General features: G+C 47.0%; 1 protein-coding gene across 1 annotated transcript in view; it reads left to right on the top strand.

Annotated features, from left to right (window-relative positions):
- Positions 1 to 14,587, top strand: part of LOC126267805 (uncharacterized) — a 32,588-nt gene extending 18,001 nt beyond the window's left edge. The window contains exons 2-4 of the mRNA XM_049973110.1: positions 12,967 to 13,424; positions 13,618 to 14,172; positions 14,220 to 14,587. Coding sequence (XP_049829067.1) covers positions 12,967 to 13,424; positions 13,618 to 14,172; positions 14,220 to 14,587 — 1,381 coding nt within the window. The remainder of the gene's footprint in view (positions 1 to 12,966; positions 13,425 to 13,617; positions 14,173 to 14,219) is intronic.
- Positions 14,588 to 14,864: the final 277 nt, after the last annotated feature.

The raw sequence follows: 14,864 nt of genomic DNA, 5'->3' as shown, positions 1-14,864 counted from the left end.
CTCTCATCGCTGAAGACGACACGTCTCCATTCGTCCCTCCATTCACGCCTGTCGCGACACCACCGGAGGCGAGCTGCACGATGTTGGGGCGTGAGCGGAAGACGGCCTAACGGTGTGCGGGACCGTAGCCCAGCTTCAAGGAGACGGTTGCGAATGGTCCTCGCCGATACCCCAGGAGAAACAGTGTCCCTAATTTGCTGGGAAGTGGCGGTGCGGTCCCCTACGGCACTGCGTAGGATCCTACGGTCTTCTACATCTACATCTACATCTACATCCATACTCCGTAAGCCATCTGACGGTGTGTGGCGGAGGGTACCCTGAGTACCTCTATCGGTTCTCCCTTCTATTCCAGTCTCGTATTGTACGTGGAAAGAAGGATTGTCGGTATGCTTCTGTGTGGGCTCTAATCTCTCTGATTTTATCCTCATGGTGTCTTCGCGAGGTATACGTAGGAGGGAGCAATATACTGCTTGACTCTTCGGTGAAGGTATGTTCTCGAAACTTTAACAAAAGCCCGTACCGAGCTACTGAGCTTCTCTCCTGCATAGTCTTCCACTGGAGTTTATCTATCATCTCCGTAACGCTTTCGCAATTACTAAATGATCCTGTAACGAAGCGCGCTGCTCTCCATTGGATCTTCTCTATCTCTTCTATCAACCCTACCTGGTGCGGATACCACACAGCTGAGCAATATTCAAGCATTGCGCGAACAAGCGTACTGTAACCTACTTCCTTTGTTGTCGGATTGCATTTCCTTAGGATTCTTCCAATGAATCTCAGTTTGGCATCTGCTTTACCGACGATCAACTTTATATGATCATTCCATTTTAAATCACTCCTAATGAGTACTCCCAGATAATTTATGGAATTAACTGCTTCCAGTTGCTGACCTGCTATTTTGTAGCTAAATGATAAGGGACCTATCTTTCTATGTATTCGCATCACATTACACTTGTCTACATTGAGATTCAATTGCCATTCCGTGCACCATGCGTCAATTCGCTGCAGATCCTCCTGCATTTCAGTACAATTTTCCATTGTTGCAACCTCTCGATACACCACAGCATCATCTGCAAAAAGCCTCAGTGAACTTCCGATGTCATCAACCAGGTCATTTATGTATATTGTGAATAGCAACGGTCCTATGGCACTCCCCTGTGGCACACCTGAAATCACTCTTACTTCGGAAGACTTCTCTCCATTGAGAATGACATGCTGCGTTCTGTTATCTAGGGACTCCTCAATCCAATCACACAATTGATCTGATAGTCCGTATGCTCTTACTTTGTTCATTAAACGACTGTGGGGAACTGTGTCAAACGCCTTGCGGAAGTCAAGAAACACGGCATCTACCTGTGAACCCGTGTCTAAGGCCCTCTGAGTCTCGTGGACGAATAGCGCGAGCTGGGTTTCACACGACCGTCTGTTTCGAAACCCATGCTGATTCCTACAGAGTAGATTTCTAGTCTCCAGAAAAGACATATTCGAACATAATACGTGTTCCAAAATTCTACAACTGATCGACGTTAGAGATACAGGTCTATAGTTCTGCACATCTGTTCGACGTCCCTTCTTGAAAACGGGGATGACCTGTGCCCTTTTCCAATCCTTTGGAACGCTTCGCTCTTCTAGAGACCTACGGTACACCGCTGCAAGAAGGGGGGCAAGTTCCTTCGCGTACTCTGTGTAAAATCGAACTGGTATTCCATCAGGACCAGCGGCCTTTCCTCTTTTGAGCGATTTTAATTGTTTCTCTATCCCTCTGTCGTCTACTTCGATATCTACCATTTTGTCAACTGTGCGACAATCTAGAGAAGGAAGCACAGATCAGTCTTCCTCTGTGAAACAGCTTTGGAAGAAGACATTTAGTAATTCGGCCTTTAGTCTGTCATCCTCTGTTTCAGTACCATTTTGGTCACAGAGTGTCTGGACATTTTGTTCTGATCCACCTACCGCTTTGACATAGGACCAAAATTTCTTAGGATTTTCTGCCTAGTCAGTACATAGAACTTTACTTTCGAATTCATTGAAAGCCTCTCGCATAGCCCTCCTCACACTGCATTTCGCTTCGCGTAATTTTTGTTTGTCTGCAAGGCTTTGGCTATGTTTATGTTTGCTGTGAAGTTACCTTTGCTTCCGCAGCAGTTTTCTAACTCGGTTGTTGTACCACGGTGGCTCTTTCCCATCTCTTACGATCTTGCTTGGCACATACTCATCTAACGCATATTGTACCATGGTTTTGAACTTTGTCCACTGATCCTCAACACTGTCTGTACTTGAGACAAAACTTTTGTGTTGAGCCACCAAGTACTCTGAAATCTGCTTTTTGTCACTTTTGCTAAACAGAAAAATCTTCCTACCTTTTTTAATATTTCTATTTACGGCTGAAATCATCGATCCAGTAACCGCTTTGTGATCGCTGATTCCCTGTTCTGCACTAACTGATTCAAATAGTTCGGGTCTGTTTGTCACCAGGAGGTCTAATATGTTATCGCCACGAGTCGGTTTTCTGTTTAACTGCTCAAGGTAGTTTTCAGATAAAGCACTTAAAAATATTTCACTGGATTCTTTGTCCCTGCCACCCGTTACGAACGTTTGAGTCTCCCAGTCTATATCCGGCAAATTAAAATCTCCACCCAGAACTATAACATGGTGGGGAAATCTACTCGAAATATTTTCCAAATTATTCTTCAGGTGCTGAGCCACAACAGCTGCTGAGCCCGGGGGCCTATAGAGACATCCAATTACCATGTCTGAGCCTGCTTTAACCGTGACCTTCACCCAAATCATTTCACAATTCGAACCTCCGTCAATTTCCTTCGATACTATTGCACTTCTTATCGCTATAAACACGCCTCCCCCTTCACTGTCCAGCCTATCTCTGCGGTATACATTCCAATCCGAGTTTAGGATTTCATTACTGTTTACGTCTGGTTTCAGCCAACTTTCTGTTCCTAGTACTATATGGGCGTTGTGACCGTTTATTAATGAGAGCAGTTCTGGGACCTTTCTATAGACGCTCCTGCAGTTTACTATAAGCACATTAATATTGTTATTCCTTGTTGCATTTTGCCTACTCCTGCCTTGCCGCGTCTCAGGAGGCGTCTTGTCGGGCCTAGGGAGGGAATTCTCTAACCTAAAAAAACCCCATGTGCACTCCACACGTACTCCGCTACCCTCGTAGCCGCTTCCGGCGTGTAGTGCACGCCTGACCTATTCAGGGGTCTTGGCGTGCATCCGTGCGTCGCTGCGGTCCGGTCCCAGGTCGACGGGCACGTGCACCTTCCGCCGACCACTGGCGACAACATCGATGTACTGTGGAGACCTCACGTCCCACGTGTTGAGCAATTCGGCAGTACGTCCACCCGGCCTCCCGCATGCCCACTATACGCCCTCGCTCAAAGTCCGTCAACTGCACATACGGTTCACGTCCACGCTGTCGCGGCATGCTACCAGTGTTAAAGACTGCGATGGAGCTCCGTATGCCACGGCAAACTGGCTGACACTGACGGCGGCGGTGCACAAATGCTGCGTAGCTAGCGCCATTCGACGGCCAACACCGCGGTTCCTGGTGTGTCCGCTGTGCCGTGCGTGTGATCATTGCTTGTACAGCCCTCTCGCAGTGTCCGGAGCAAGTATGGTGGATCTGACACACCGGTGTCAATGTGTTCTTTTTTCCATTTCCAGGAGTGTAGAATTAACTGTGTAAAATTGTATCATGATTATATGGTGATAACTGTGAAGCAGTACTGTAATACTGCAACAGCGCCCTTTACTACTAAACGGATACATCATAAATTCCCAGACATTTTTCCGGGAGTTCTTTACAACAATGGTTCTCAAGCAGTAAACGCGCGGGAGCTGTGTTACCGGGGCGTCACCAAAACGTCACGATATTACACACATTCTACCTCTGTTACGAATACTGATACGGATCCCAATAAACATCCATACTTACGTTCGCAATCCGTAGTAAGGTACTTTCTGTGCAGTTGCAACAGAGTCCACAACGGAAATAAATGTTTTGAAAGAGAATAATCTGCCTCTCCGGCCTTGGATTAGCATATTCATTTATTTTGTTTTTTCCCTAATTCGTGTGGGTAGCCATTTTTAACTCTGTGGCACAAGCATGTGAAACAGACATTTTTGGCTTCGGACAAAACCTTCGTTTGAAAAAATTACATGCTGTATATGAAGACAGGCTAGCTGATTATATTCTTTTACTTTTTTATATTTTATACCACACAATCACTTCGCCACTGCAAAATCACACAAACTATTCCGACAAGCCATTGATCATCCTCAGGTTAAAGTATTTTTCTACTGTTGAAAGTTCAGTGGGAACATTTACCACTAGCAAGCACACAGGGACATGACGAGGTACGTTACACACACTATCCGATCACGAGCATCTGGACACCCGTTAGTGAGTAGTGGTGAACTGCCGGTTTCAACACAGTCTGTGTTGCTAAAAGATCTTTCCCACACACCCCTCCTCCTCTCTTCCTCCTCTGCCGGCCGTGGTGACGGAGCGGTTCTAGGCGCTACAGTCTGGAACCGCGAGACTGCTACGGTCGCAGGTTCGAATCCTACCTCGGGCATGGATGTGTGTGATGTCCTTAGGTTAGTTAGGTTTAAGTAGTTCTAAGTTCTAGGGGACTGATGACCTCAGAAGTTAAGTCCCATAGTGCTGAGAGCCATTTGAACCATTTGTCCTTGTTCTCTCAGATCCGCTATCTTTGATTGTGACGTCATAGATACCCTCTTGAATTGCAGGTGACCCTTTGACCTTGACTGCTAATTTCGCCATCACGGAAAAATCTGGCAATCACGCAGTCCCTAACTACACTCCTGGAAACTGAAATAAGAACACCGTGAATTCATTGTCCCAGGAAGGGGAAACTTTATTGACACATTACTGGGGTCAGATACATCACATGATCACACTGACAGAACCACAGGCACATAGACACAGGCAACAGAGCATGCACAGTGTCGGCACTATTACAGTGTATATCCACCTTTCGCAGCAATGCAGGCTGCTATTCTCCCATGGAGACGATCGTAGAGATGCTGTATGTAGTCCTGTGGAACGGCTTGCCATGCCATTTCCACCTGGCGCCTCAGTTGGACCAGCGTTCGTGCTGGACGTGCAGACCGCGTGAGACGACGCTTCATCCAGTCCCAAAAATGCTCAATGGGGGACAGATCCGGAGATCTTGCTGGCCGGGGTAGTTGACTTACACCTTCTAGAGCACGTTGGGTGGCACGGGATACATGCGGACGTGCATTGTCCTGTTGGAACAGCAAGTTCCCTTGCCGGTCTAGGAATGGTAGAACGATGGGTTCGATGACGGTTTGGATGTACCGTGCACTATTCAGTGTCCCCTCGACGATCACCAGAGGTGTACGGCCAGTGTAGGACATCGCTCCTCACACCATGATGCCAGGTGTTGGCCCTGTGTGCCTCGGTTGTATGCAGTCCTGATTGTGGCGCTCACCTGCAAGGCGCCAAACACGCATACGACCATCATTGGCACCAAGGCAGAAGCGACTCTCATCGCTGAAGACGACACGTCTCCATTCGTCCCTCCATTCACGCCTGTCGCGACACCACTGGAGGCGGGCTGCTCGATGTTGGGGCGTGAGCGGAAGACGGCCTAACGGTGTGCGGGACCGTAGCCCAGCTTCATGGAGACGGTTGCGAATGGTCCTCGCCGATACCCCAGGAGCAACAGTGTCCCTAATTTGCTGGGAAGTGGCGGTGCGGTCCACTACGGCACTGCGTAGGATCCTACGGTCTTGGCGTGCATCCGTGCGTCGCTGCGGTCCGGTCCCAGGTCGACGGGCACGTGCACCTTCCGCCGACCACTGGCGACAACATCGATGTACTGTGGAGACCTCACGCCCCACGTGTTGAGCAATTCGGCGGTACGTCCACCCGGCCTCCCGCATGCCCACTATACGCCCTCGCTCAAAGTCCGTCAACTGCACATACGGTTCACGTCCACGCTGTCGCGGCATGCTACCAGTGTTAAAGACTGCGATGGAGCTCCGTATGCCACGGCAAACTGGCTGACACTGACGGCGGCGGTGCACAAATGGTGCGCAGCTAGCGCCATTCGACGGTCAACACCGCGGTTCCTGGTGTGTCCGCTGTGCCGTGCGTGTGATCATTGCTTGTACAGCCCTCTCGCAGTGTCCGGAGCAAGTATGGTGGGTCTGACACACCGGCGTCAATGTGTTCTTTTTTCCATTTCCAGGAGTGTATCTCGGATCTTTGATTTCCCAACCTTTTCAATCAACAGGACAAGGGCCTAGAGGAGTGGAGGAGGACGGCGGGATTGGAGGAAGGTGTGGAGGAGGGGGGAAGGGGTGGGGAACATCTGACAACAATGCAGGTTGTCATAATTAAATTTGCACTGTTCAGTGGAGTATGTGCTGATATGTAACCTCCTGGAACCTTAAAATTAGAGAGTGAAAATTTCATTCAGGAAACATCCTTTAGGGTGTGGCTAAGCCATGTCTGCAACATTCTTTCCTCCAGAAGTGCTAGCTAGTCTTGTATGGTTCACAGAACAGCTTCTGCGAAGTTTGGAAGGCAGGAAACGAGATACTGGAGCAAGTAAGGCTGTGAGAATGGGTCCTGAGTTGCGCTTGGGTGGCTCAGTCCGTAGAGCACTTGTTTGTGAAAGGCAAAGGTCCCGAGTTCGATTCTCGGTCTAGCACACAGTTTTAATCTGCCACGAGGTTCCAATGCAGGCTGTTCTCAAGCCTGCAATGCCCGCCTTCATTAGTGAACACTGATATGGCCTGTCCACCGTTCGCCTTTATGGTAGCTTGCACTCTGCTAGGAACATTTTCAATGACGTGTCTGATTGTCTGCGGAGGAACGGCAGCTAATATTTCCTCAAAAGCCGAAAACAAAAGAGAGATCTCGACGTTCTACCTTATCTCAAAGGTGTTCCATTGGGTTCATGTCATGACTCTAAACAGGTCAGTCGATCTCAGGAGTCGATCAAACCATTACCTCACTTATGCTGCTTTGTGATAAGTTGCATTATCATGCTGATACTGTTGTCTTGTTCGAACTGTTCCTCAATAGCACACAGCTAACATTACTGTAGTCTATGATAATATCCTTCACCATTCAGCATTTTCTTAAGCGCAATAAAGGGACCACATCCTGGCCATGAAAAACACCCCCATGCCGTAACACCACCTCCTCTGTACTTCAATGTTGGCGCCACACGCGATAGCAGGTATGGTTGTCCAGGGATTGACCAAATCCAAATCATTCAGTCTAAAAGTGATATGTGAAAGACATTGCGAAAACTATGACCAAAATCCCAAGGAATTGTAGTACAGGTTACGAAACTTATCATTTTCCTGTAGGAGCAACGTTCAAAACCACGTCCGACAGTACTGATCTTATACAGTTATCCTAAATATATCAGACAAGTTTTTTAACGGATTATGCAACTATCCACAGGTACTTCACACACCCATCTTTCTCAGCTGAGAAAGTATTCCTCCTATGACAAAGTCACTATCGGCATTGCATTATACTATAAACTTCTTTCCGCCGTTTTCTTTTCCGAAACGTAGATGGTACAATGGTGTTTCCATGTCACGAATTTCGCTTCGTCACAGATGTTTAGTTTCAGAGAGTGTGTACATTCAAACTTACAACTGCAACAGAGGTTTTATTAACCGCTATCTGTGTAGTCAATACACAACCTAATTTGTTGACTTGACTCGTTACGATAACATATATGTCAGTCAGGCACCAACGCTCTAAGGCCCAGACATTCACTGCAGAACTGATTGATTTAAGTAAGTAGGGTAGTTAACGAACAATATATACATAAGTGAAATGACTGGATAAATCCTGAAAATTTATAATTTTGGCGAAATGAGGAATTTATGGTTCAAACCAGATAAAAGTTCATTGGATATCATTCACACATATGTGAATGGTAGTCTCAAGTGATATGCGGATTTAAATGAAAGAAATTAAATAACGCGCTGTGAATAGAGCATCGGGTACAGAGACACATGCGAGTGAAATTCATTTAAATATGTGTTAAATCACGAAAATCGACAGCAATCACTAAAAATCCGAACAGTTCCCCACAATCAATAGCGCCATAAGCTGAAGTTCATTTTCTGAATAACCGCTGCGAGAGCAGCCAAGTCCATAGAAAGAGTTAAAGATCTTAAAATAATGCAAAATTAAATCACCGAAAACAAACTCAAATGATATAAGCCCAATGAAAACTCGCGGGGCTGCTCGGCCGCACAGCTCAGTCAACAGTCTGACCACAGCACAATGAAAACCAATCTTCAAGAGACCACACGCATCCTACAGCTCGTTCTTAAATGCTTGCTGGGACGTCTCACACCACTGCATCCATGACAACCAATCTAAACATAACTGCACATATAGAAATTATATTAGAAAACTGTTAAAAATATTGCAGTCATTTTGCGACCTTTCATTGAGAAAAAGCGCAATATTCAACCAGTTATCAACAAAATTCAGGAAGCATGACTACCTCCGTTTTAACCATGTGACTGAAATTAAAAATAGGTATCGATAGTTTGAAGCTCCGTGGCACTTTTATACAATTTTATTAATGACCATTTAGGTATTTACTTTACTTTACTCTGTATCTCCACACATCGGCAGCTGCCTCTCCTCAGGTGCCATAAATTTCTTTATTTTATTTTACTATATGGTGTAATTAAAAATCACTGCAGTTTTCTTAATTTATATCTTAGAATCATGCTTGAAACCACAGTGAGCAGTTGCTGTTATTTGAAACAAATGTTGATGGTGTCGATACAGCAACGAGCCACAAATTTATTTCAAGTTTCTTTATTCAAAAGGTACCATTACCGGTTTAAAATCTTTACAATTCAACGTCAGTCACCTCATCCCAGTGCAGTGACTTTTCTGATGTACACGGGTTTGCTATGTCATATTTGTAGGACCTGTAAGCTAATTGGCTGAAAATATAATATGCACCTTTCATTTGCCCCCCCCCCCCCTAGCTGCCACTGAACTGTGCCAGACTCCTCGCACCAGGTGTCCAGCCGCCAGCCTCCCTGCATCCTCGCCCCGTCGGCTGACCGCTGTGAACTCTCAAAGCGCTCACCCTGCCTCTCGCTCCGCCAGACTCTGTACTCCAATGCCACAAACTCGCGGTTCATTAACACCAGACCTAGCGATCAGGAAAGTTCCATAATCGGCAAAGTTTAGTACACGCGGTGAGCGGCCTCTATCGCGTCAACGTGTTGCTCACGGTCGCCTAACAGAGCTTTATCCGAATAACCCAGCTAACGGAACAGTAGCCAGTATGAAACTATCAAGATTAACGGCACCAATATATGTGTTGGCTACAAATTTACAAAGAGGAGTCGAGTGTGGATAAGATGTAACTAAAAGCATGTGGTTTCAATCAAAAATCTAAGAACAAATGGTGTGCAAGCTAAGCTGAACATTCCCGTCTGACGGACGAATTACTTCAACAGCGTCACGTGAAACCTCCCCATGAGACATTACGGAACTGTTGTGATGATCGGAGGCTTTACATCGCCACTTCCCCTTTTGTTGCATGCCAAATTGGGTGGTGAGAATTTCTTCCACCAGTAGTTTTCGAACCTGCTACCTCAGATCCACACCGCTGCGCTAGGACCTAGGCTAAGGAGGGGAGTTAACTGATGTTCAGATGTGATAATAAGATAGTGAGACAACTGCGAGTGTGTTAACATAAACACACATGCGTGGCCAGTAAAATGAAGCGTTGAAACTATGTATTTCAATAACATGTACCAGTGAGTTATATCTGCGTCCGATCTCAGATATGCTATTAATGTGATGGATTCTAATTATCAAGGGATCCCCACGTATTTCGAGGCCATTTAACGTCACACTATTTGTTAATGTAAATCGTTTGCGTTGGCGTCAAGATCTGCTTGGCAGGCAGAGGTCTACGCGAATAAAAGAAGTGATACCCACATTAGCAACGCATGCGTAATCCTCTTATACCCATGTCTTTTATCTGAATCCCGGATATTGAAATTTTCTAGATTATTTTAACCATTTCGGTACATCACAACTCTCACAATAAGACCGTTGCTTGAAATTTCGACTGTTGAAGGCGGATCTCCTAATTTACATTCCATTGACACAGAACATGGAGTCCAACGGTAACCATATTTCAATAAACACAGTCTCCCATATTCTAGATATGTTCAAAAATCTAAATTTCCGTATCCCAATTACTGAAACCGATTTTATTTCCGCATCATTGAGATTATCAAATATTTGTAAGGCCTAAGGAAACTTCTGGTAAAATTTGGAAGAGCTGGTGAAGCTCAGCACTCAGCGTTCCAACAGTTTTGTTGCTCTACGGCATCTAATCTGCAATAAGTGGAATATAAGAAGAAAATTGTGCGCTCTGTTCGTCACCAAATTGAGGATTACAGTCCGATTAAAATTATTTGATAGTTGACGTCTGTCGTTTGCCGCTACAGTGTTGCCGCATCGGCTGCCGGCCACCTATTTGTGTAACACACAAACACAATGGGTCACTTCAAACATGCTGTTAATGTGTACCGCGGAGGAATGTTGGAAGTGGCCGTCGCGAGGTATGTCAGAAATGTGAGGTGCCCTGTCGACACCAGGTTTAAAGTGACCAACGACTGAATTGCGGCAGATGACGCGTTTTGTAGCCCTGAGTTTAAAATCGTGTCCTAAGTTAACCACAACCTCGTGACGTACAGTGTATCCGAGAAAAAGGCGATCAACAATCCGCGGCGAAACTAAAATCACGATCCCTTTATTCACGGCAACTAAAGCTAACCTCTACGAGACATAAAAAAATTCAATTTCAACGCTAAAAGTAAACTGTAGCGTCTCCCTGTCAGTGGTTACACAAGCTGCCGCACTGCCAACCGATGAGCAGTCCTCGTCGGCACTTGGTTACTGATTATAGGCGGTAGAGGCAGATTCCAAATGAAAAATGAATGATAAGAAGAAACACAAGCACAAATAAAAATCTTTATACGATGTTAAAACTGACGAGGCAAAGAATTATAAATAAAAAATAAATTAAAATCGATTAATTGAATAATAATAATAATCAAACTCATTTCATAGGACTTAGAAATTAAAAAGTTTCGTTGCATTTGACAAAATTCGAAGCTACAAACTTCTACATGTCAAGTTCGTACGCTAACCATTGCACTACGGCAGAGCACCGGGTTAAGCTTTATTATTTATGACTGTACTTGCCGAGCCGCAACAACGAATTGAAGTCTTCAAAAGTTCGGCTTCACACAATGTCGTGCGAATCTTGTCTAATGTAAGTCGATCTCTGTGATTCTGATAACTGTATACGTGAAGCTGAATCGCGTCTTGTAGGGAAGTATCCAGTAGCGTCTGGTAATGTTCCGTGTATGAAACGTGTGTATTTCGTTAGTATAGTTGTATATGAGTATTGTTTTTGGTGTGGTTACCACGTGTGGTGAAATACGAAATAAACATGCCAGACCCATGATCCGGGATCCAAACGCATCAAGAAAGATTGCCGGACTTGGAACAAGAAGTGAAAGGACTGATTTTTGTGGCAGTTTGGCGACGGCGAACGGTTCGGGCGTGACGTTGAGAGCTCTGATTGGAGGAAGGCTGCTCCGACGCCTGAAGTGTCAACTATCAAATAATTTTAACTGGAGTTTGGAGGTAGTTTCACACTGTATTAGAGTGATATCTCCGTGACTAATTTTATCCGTTGTGCTTTTTGCTGTCACTCGTATGTAAATACTTATACTGTCCTTTAACTTTTAAGAACAAAATAATTATTGTTGCTAATATCTACAAATATACCCGCGGATGTCCTTTCTGACGCGAGTTATCATACTGAGCCGGTTCCAGGGATTTTGCCGCTCCTGCGATAAGTGCCCTCCCTACACACACACACTCCCTCAACCGCCATCACAATCCATACGTTCTCAGATACGAGATATTCTCTCTCCTCTGAAAAAGGTTGACTTTGATCTACGACGCCTTACTCAAACGTCTTTCTGACTTGAACACTTCTTTAAGACCACACTCAGGTATGGCGTACCAGTCAGTGCAAGAGAAATCAAACGTATACACTTATATTTTACTATTTCTTTATTTATTACGAAGTCTCTGATTTTTCATTGATACTACTATAGGTGTTTCAAATGGTTGAAATGGCTCTGAGCACTATGAGACTTAACAGCTGAGGTCATCAGTCCCCTAGAACTTAGAACTACTTAAACCTAACTACCTAAAGACATCACACACATACATGCCCGAGGCAGGATTCGAACCTGCGACCGTAGCAGTCGCGCGGTTCCAGACTGAAGCACCTAGAACCGATCGGCCACTCCGGCTGGCTATAGGTGTTTATCGTAGCAGTTAGGTACTTTTAGGCCATCACATGCTAACATTTATCTTTGTTTATTTGTTACCAGGACATTCTGAAAGGTAACGGCTCTGTTTTTTTTTATATGAACTTTAGGCCTATGTACTATAATAAGAAATTTCATAATGTTGTTGTAACTATTTCCGAAAAAAAAGTGGCTAGGATAGCTGGCATTCACCCAGCAGGCCCGGGTTCGATTCCCGGCGTGGGAAATATTTTTTACACTTTCTAATTCACCAGCATTACAGGCCTATTTCACTATGATAAACAATTTTATAAAATTTTTGTAGCTATTTATGAGTAGAAGGGTTCAGCAGGAAAGAGAACAAGGCGCATGGCCTACCGAATGAATACATAGAATACGTCGAGAGATGCTACAGGGACAGCGCGACTGTGGTAACGGGCGGCGCCGGCGTGGGAGCGGGCATACAGCCGTCACAGGGTGTACGGCAGGGGGACCCACTCTCCCCCATCCTGTTCAATTTCGCTGTGGACTTTGTTTCAGAGCAACTTCCCTCACACATCGGAACTCGTATCCTGGTCCGCAGAGTCAACGCTGCTGCGGCCATGCGGATGACGTCCTGCTGTTTGCGTTATCCAAGAAGGGCCTGCAGTTCCTCACTGATGAAGCCGTGGCGGCCCTCGCGCGTCTGTGGCTGCATATCACTCCGCCGAAGTGTTTCACCCTCGCTTTAGTGGCCTCGGGCGACGACAAGAAGGTGAAGGTGGACGGCAACATAACCTTCAAGGCTGGCTACACCACCGTGCCGACCTTACGCGTGGGTGAGACCTTCCGCTACCTGGGGCTGCAGTTCTCAACGTCTGGTCGATGCCTGTTCGACCCTCGACATCTGGGGGAGCGGCTGGACGTCATCCCCCGAGCTCCGCCGAAGCCCCAACATCGCCTTTATGCATTCGTCTACGTGCTTCTATCTGGCCTGTACTATGGGAAGGCCGGCCATGGTGGCCGAGCGGTTCTAGGCGCTACAGTCCGGACCCGCGCGACCGCTACAGTCGCAGGTTCGAATCCTGCCTCGGGCACGGATGTGTGATGTCCTTAGGTTACTTAGGTTTAAGTAGTTCTAAGTTCTGGGGGACTGATAACCTTAGAAGTTAAGTCTCATAGTGCTCACAGCCATTTTTGAACTATGGGCAGCCCTCAGCCGCACCCGCTTCGATGCCCTGAAGTCAGCGGACATCGCCATCCGGGCCTCGCGGGCTACTTCCATGCTGCTGGGGCCGAGGGAGGACCCGGCATTCCATCGTGCCGCTGGATGGGGCCAGCCCTCCGGCGTTGAGGAAGATGGGGTCAGCCATCGACGGTACGGGCCTGGAGAAGGTGCAGCGCGAGATCGCGGCCATGGAGTGGCAACTTATGTGGATCACCTCCTAAAGACGTCAATGCAGGTCGGAGAATGTGGGCGGCGCTCCTGCACATTCCTAGCGACAGGACGTCTCTCTGCTCGTCTGCCGCCGTCCGGGGGCCGCACCAGTCGGTCGCCGACACCAGTTGGCTACTTTCTGGGCGAGACATCAACGTCATCCGCGCCAGCATCAACGCTTTCCCCACCAAGGCGTGGAGCAGTCGCGAGCGGAAGGCAGACACCAGATGCCGCGCGGGCTGCAGAGCCGTCGAAGCCGCCAACCACGTCATCCAGGCTTGATACCAGACGCACGGGTCCCGAGTGGAGCGACATGATGCAGTCGTCAAGTACGTCACCCATGGACTCGTGCAGAGGGGCTTCAATGTCGCCGTAGAGCCCCACCTCCGAACACCAGAGGGACTGCCCAAGCCAGACGTAGTGGCGGTGAAAGACGGCATCGCTCGCGTGATCGACGCCCAGGTAGTCGGCGACCACCTCCGGCTCAACTGGTATTACACCCAGAAGGCGACCTACTACGACATGCCATCCATCCGGCGTGCTTTCTCCGTCATGCATCGAGTCGTCCAGGAGGAGACGGTGTTCACAGCTACGGTGAACTGGTGGGAGACCTGGTCTCCTGCGGCGGGGCGTAATCTCATTGACTTGGAGTTCAGATCCTGGGGAACTGGCGGTGTTAAGTGCCCGAGTGCTGCAGAGCTGCTGTCCCACCTAGGCCGATGCCTAGAGTCGGCTTCGGGTTGAAGTGTGCTGGACTTGTTCTCCCTGTCTCCTGGGGAAGCCGCAGACAGGAGCAAGTCTTTTATTCAGTGCACATGCATACATACCGTCGCAGTATCAGCATAAAGATGGCCGCCCCACTTGCGACTTGCACCAGGGAAGAATAGCGTTCTGTTATTCGGTTTTTGCGTAGTGAAGGTGTGAAACCTATTGAAATTCATCGACGAATGAAGGTTCAGTACGGTGATGCATGTTTGTCACAACAGAAAGTCTGGAAGTTCGCAAATGGCGTGATTTCAGT

Source organism: Schistocerca gregaria, chromosome 4 (genome assembly GCF_023897955.1).
Source record: "Schistocerca gregaria isolate iqSchGreg1 chromosome 4, iqSchGreg1.2, whole genome shotgun sequence".
NCBI classification, from domain to species: Eukaryota; Metazoa; Arthropoda; class Insecta; order Orthoptera; family Acrididae; genus Schistocerca; species Schistocerca gregaria.
This window is presented reverse-complemented; position numbering and strand designations above follow the sequence as displayed.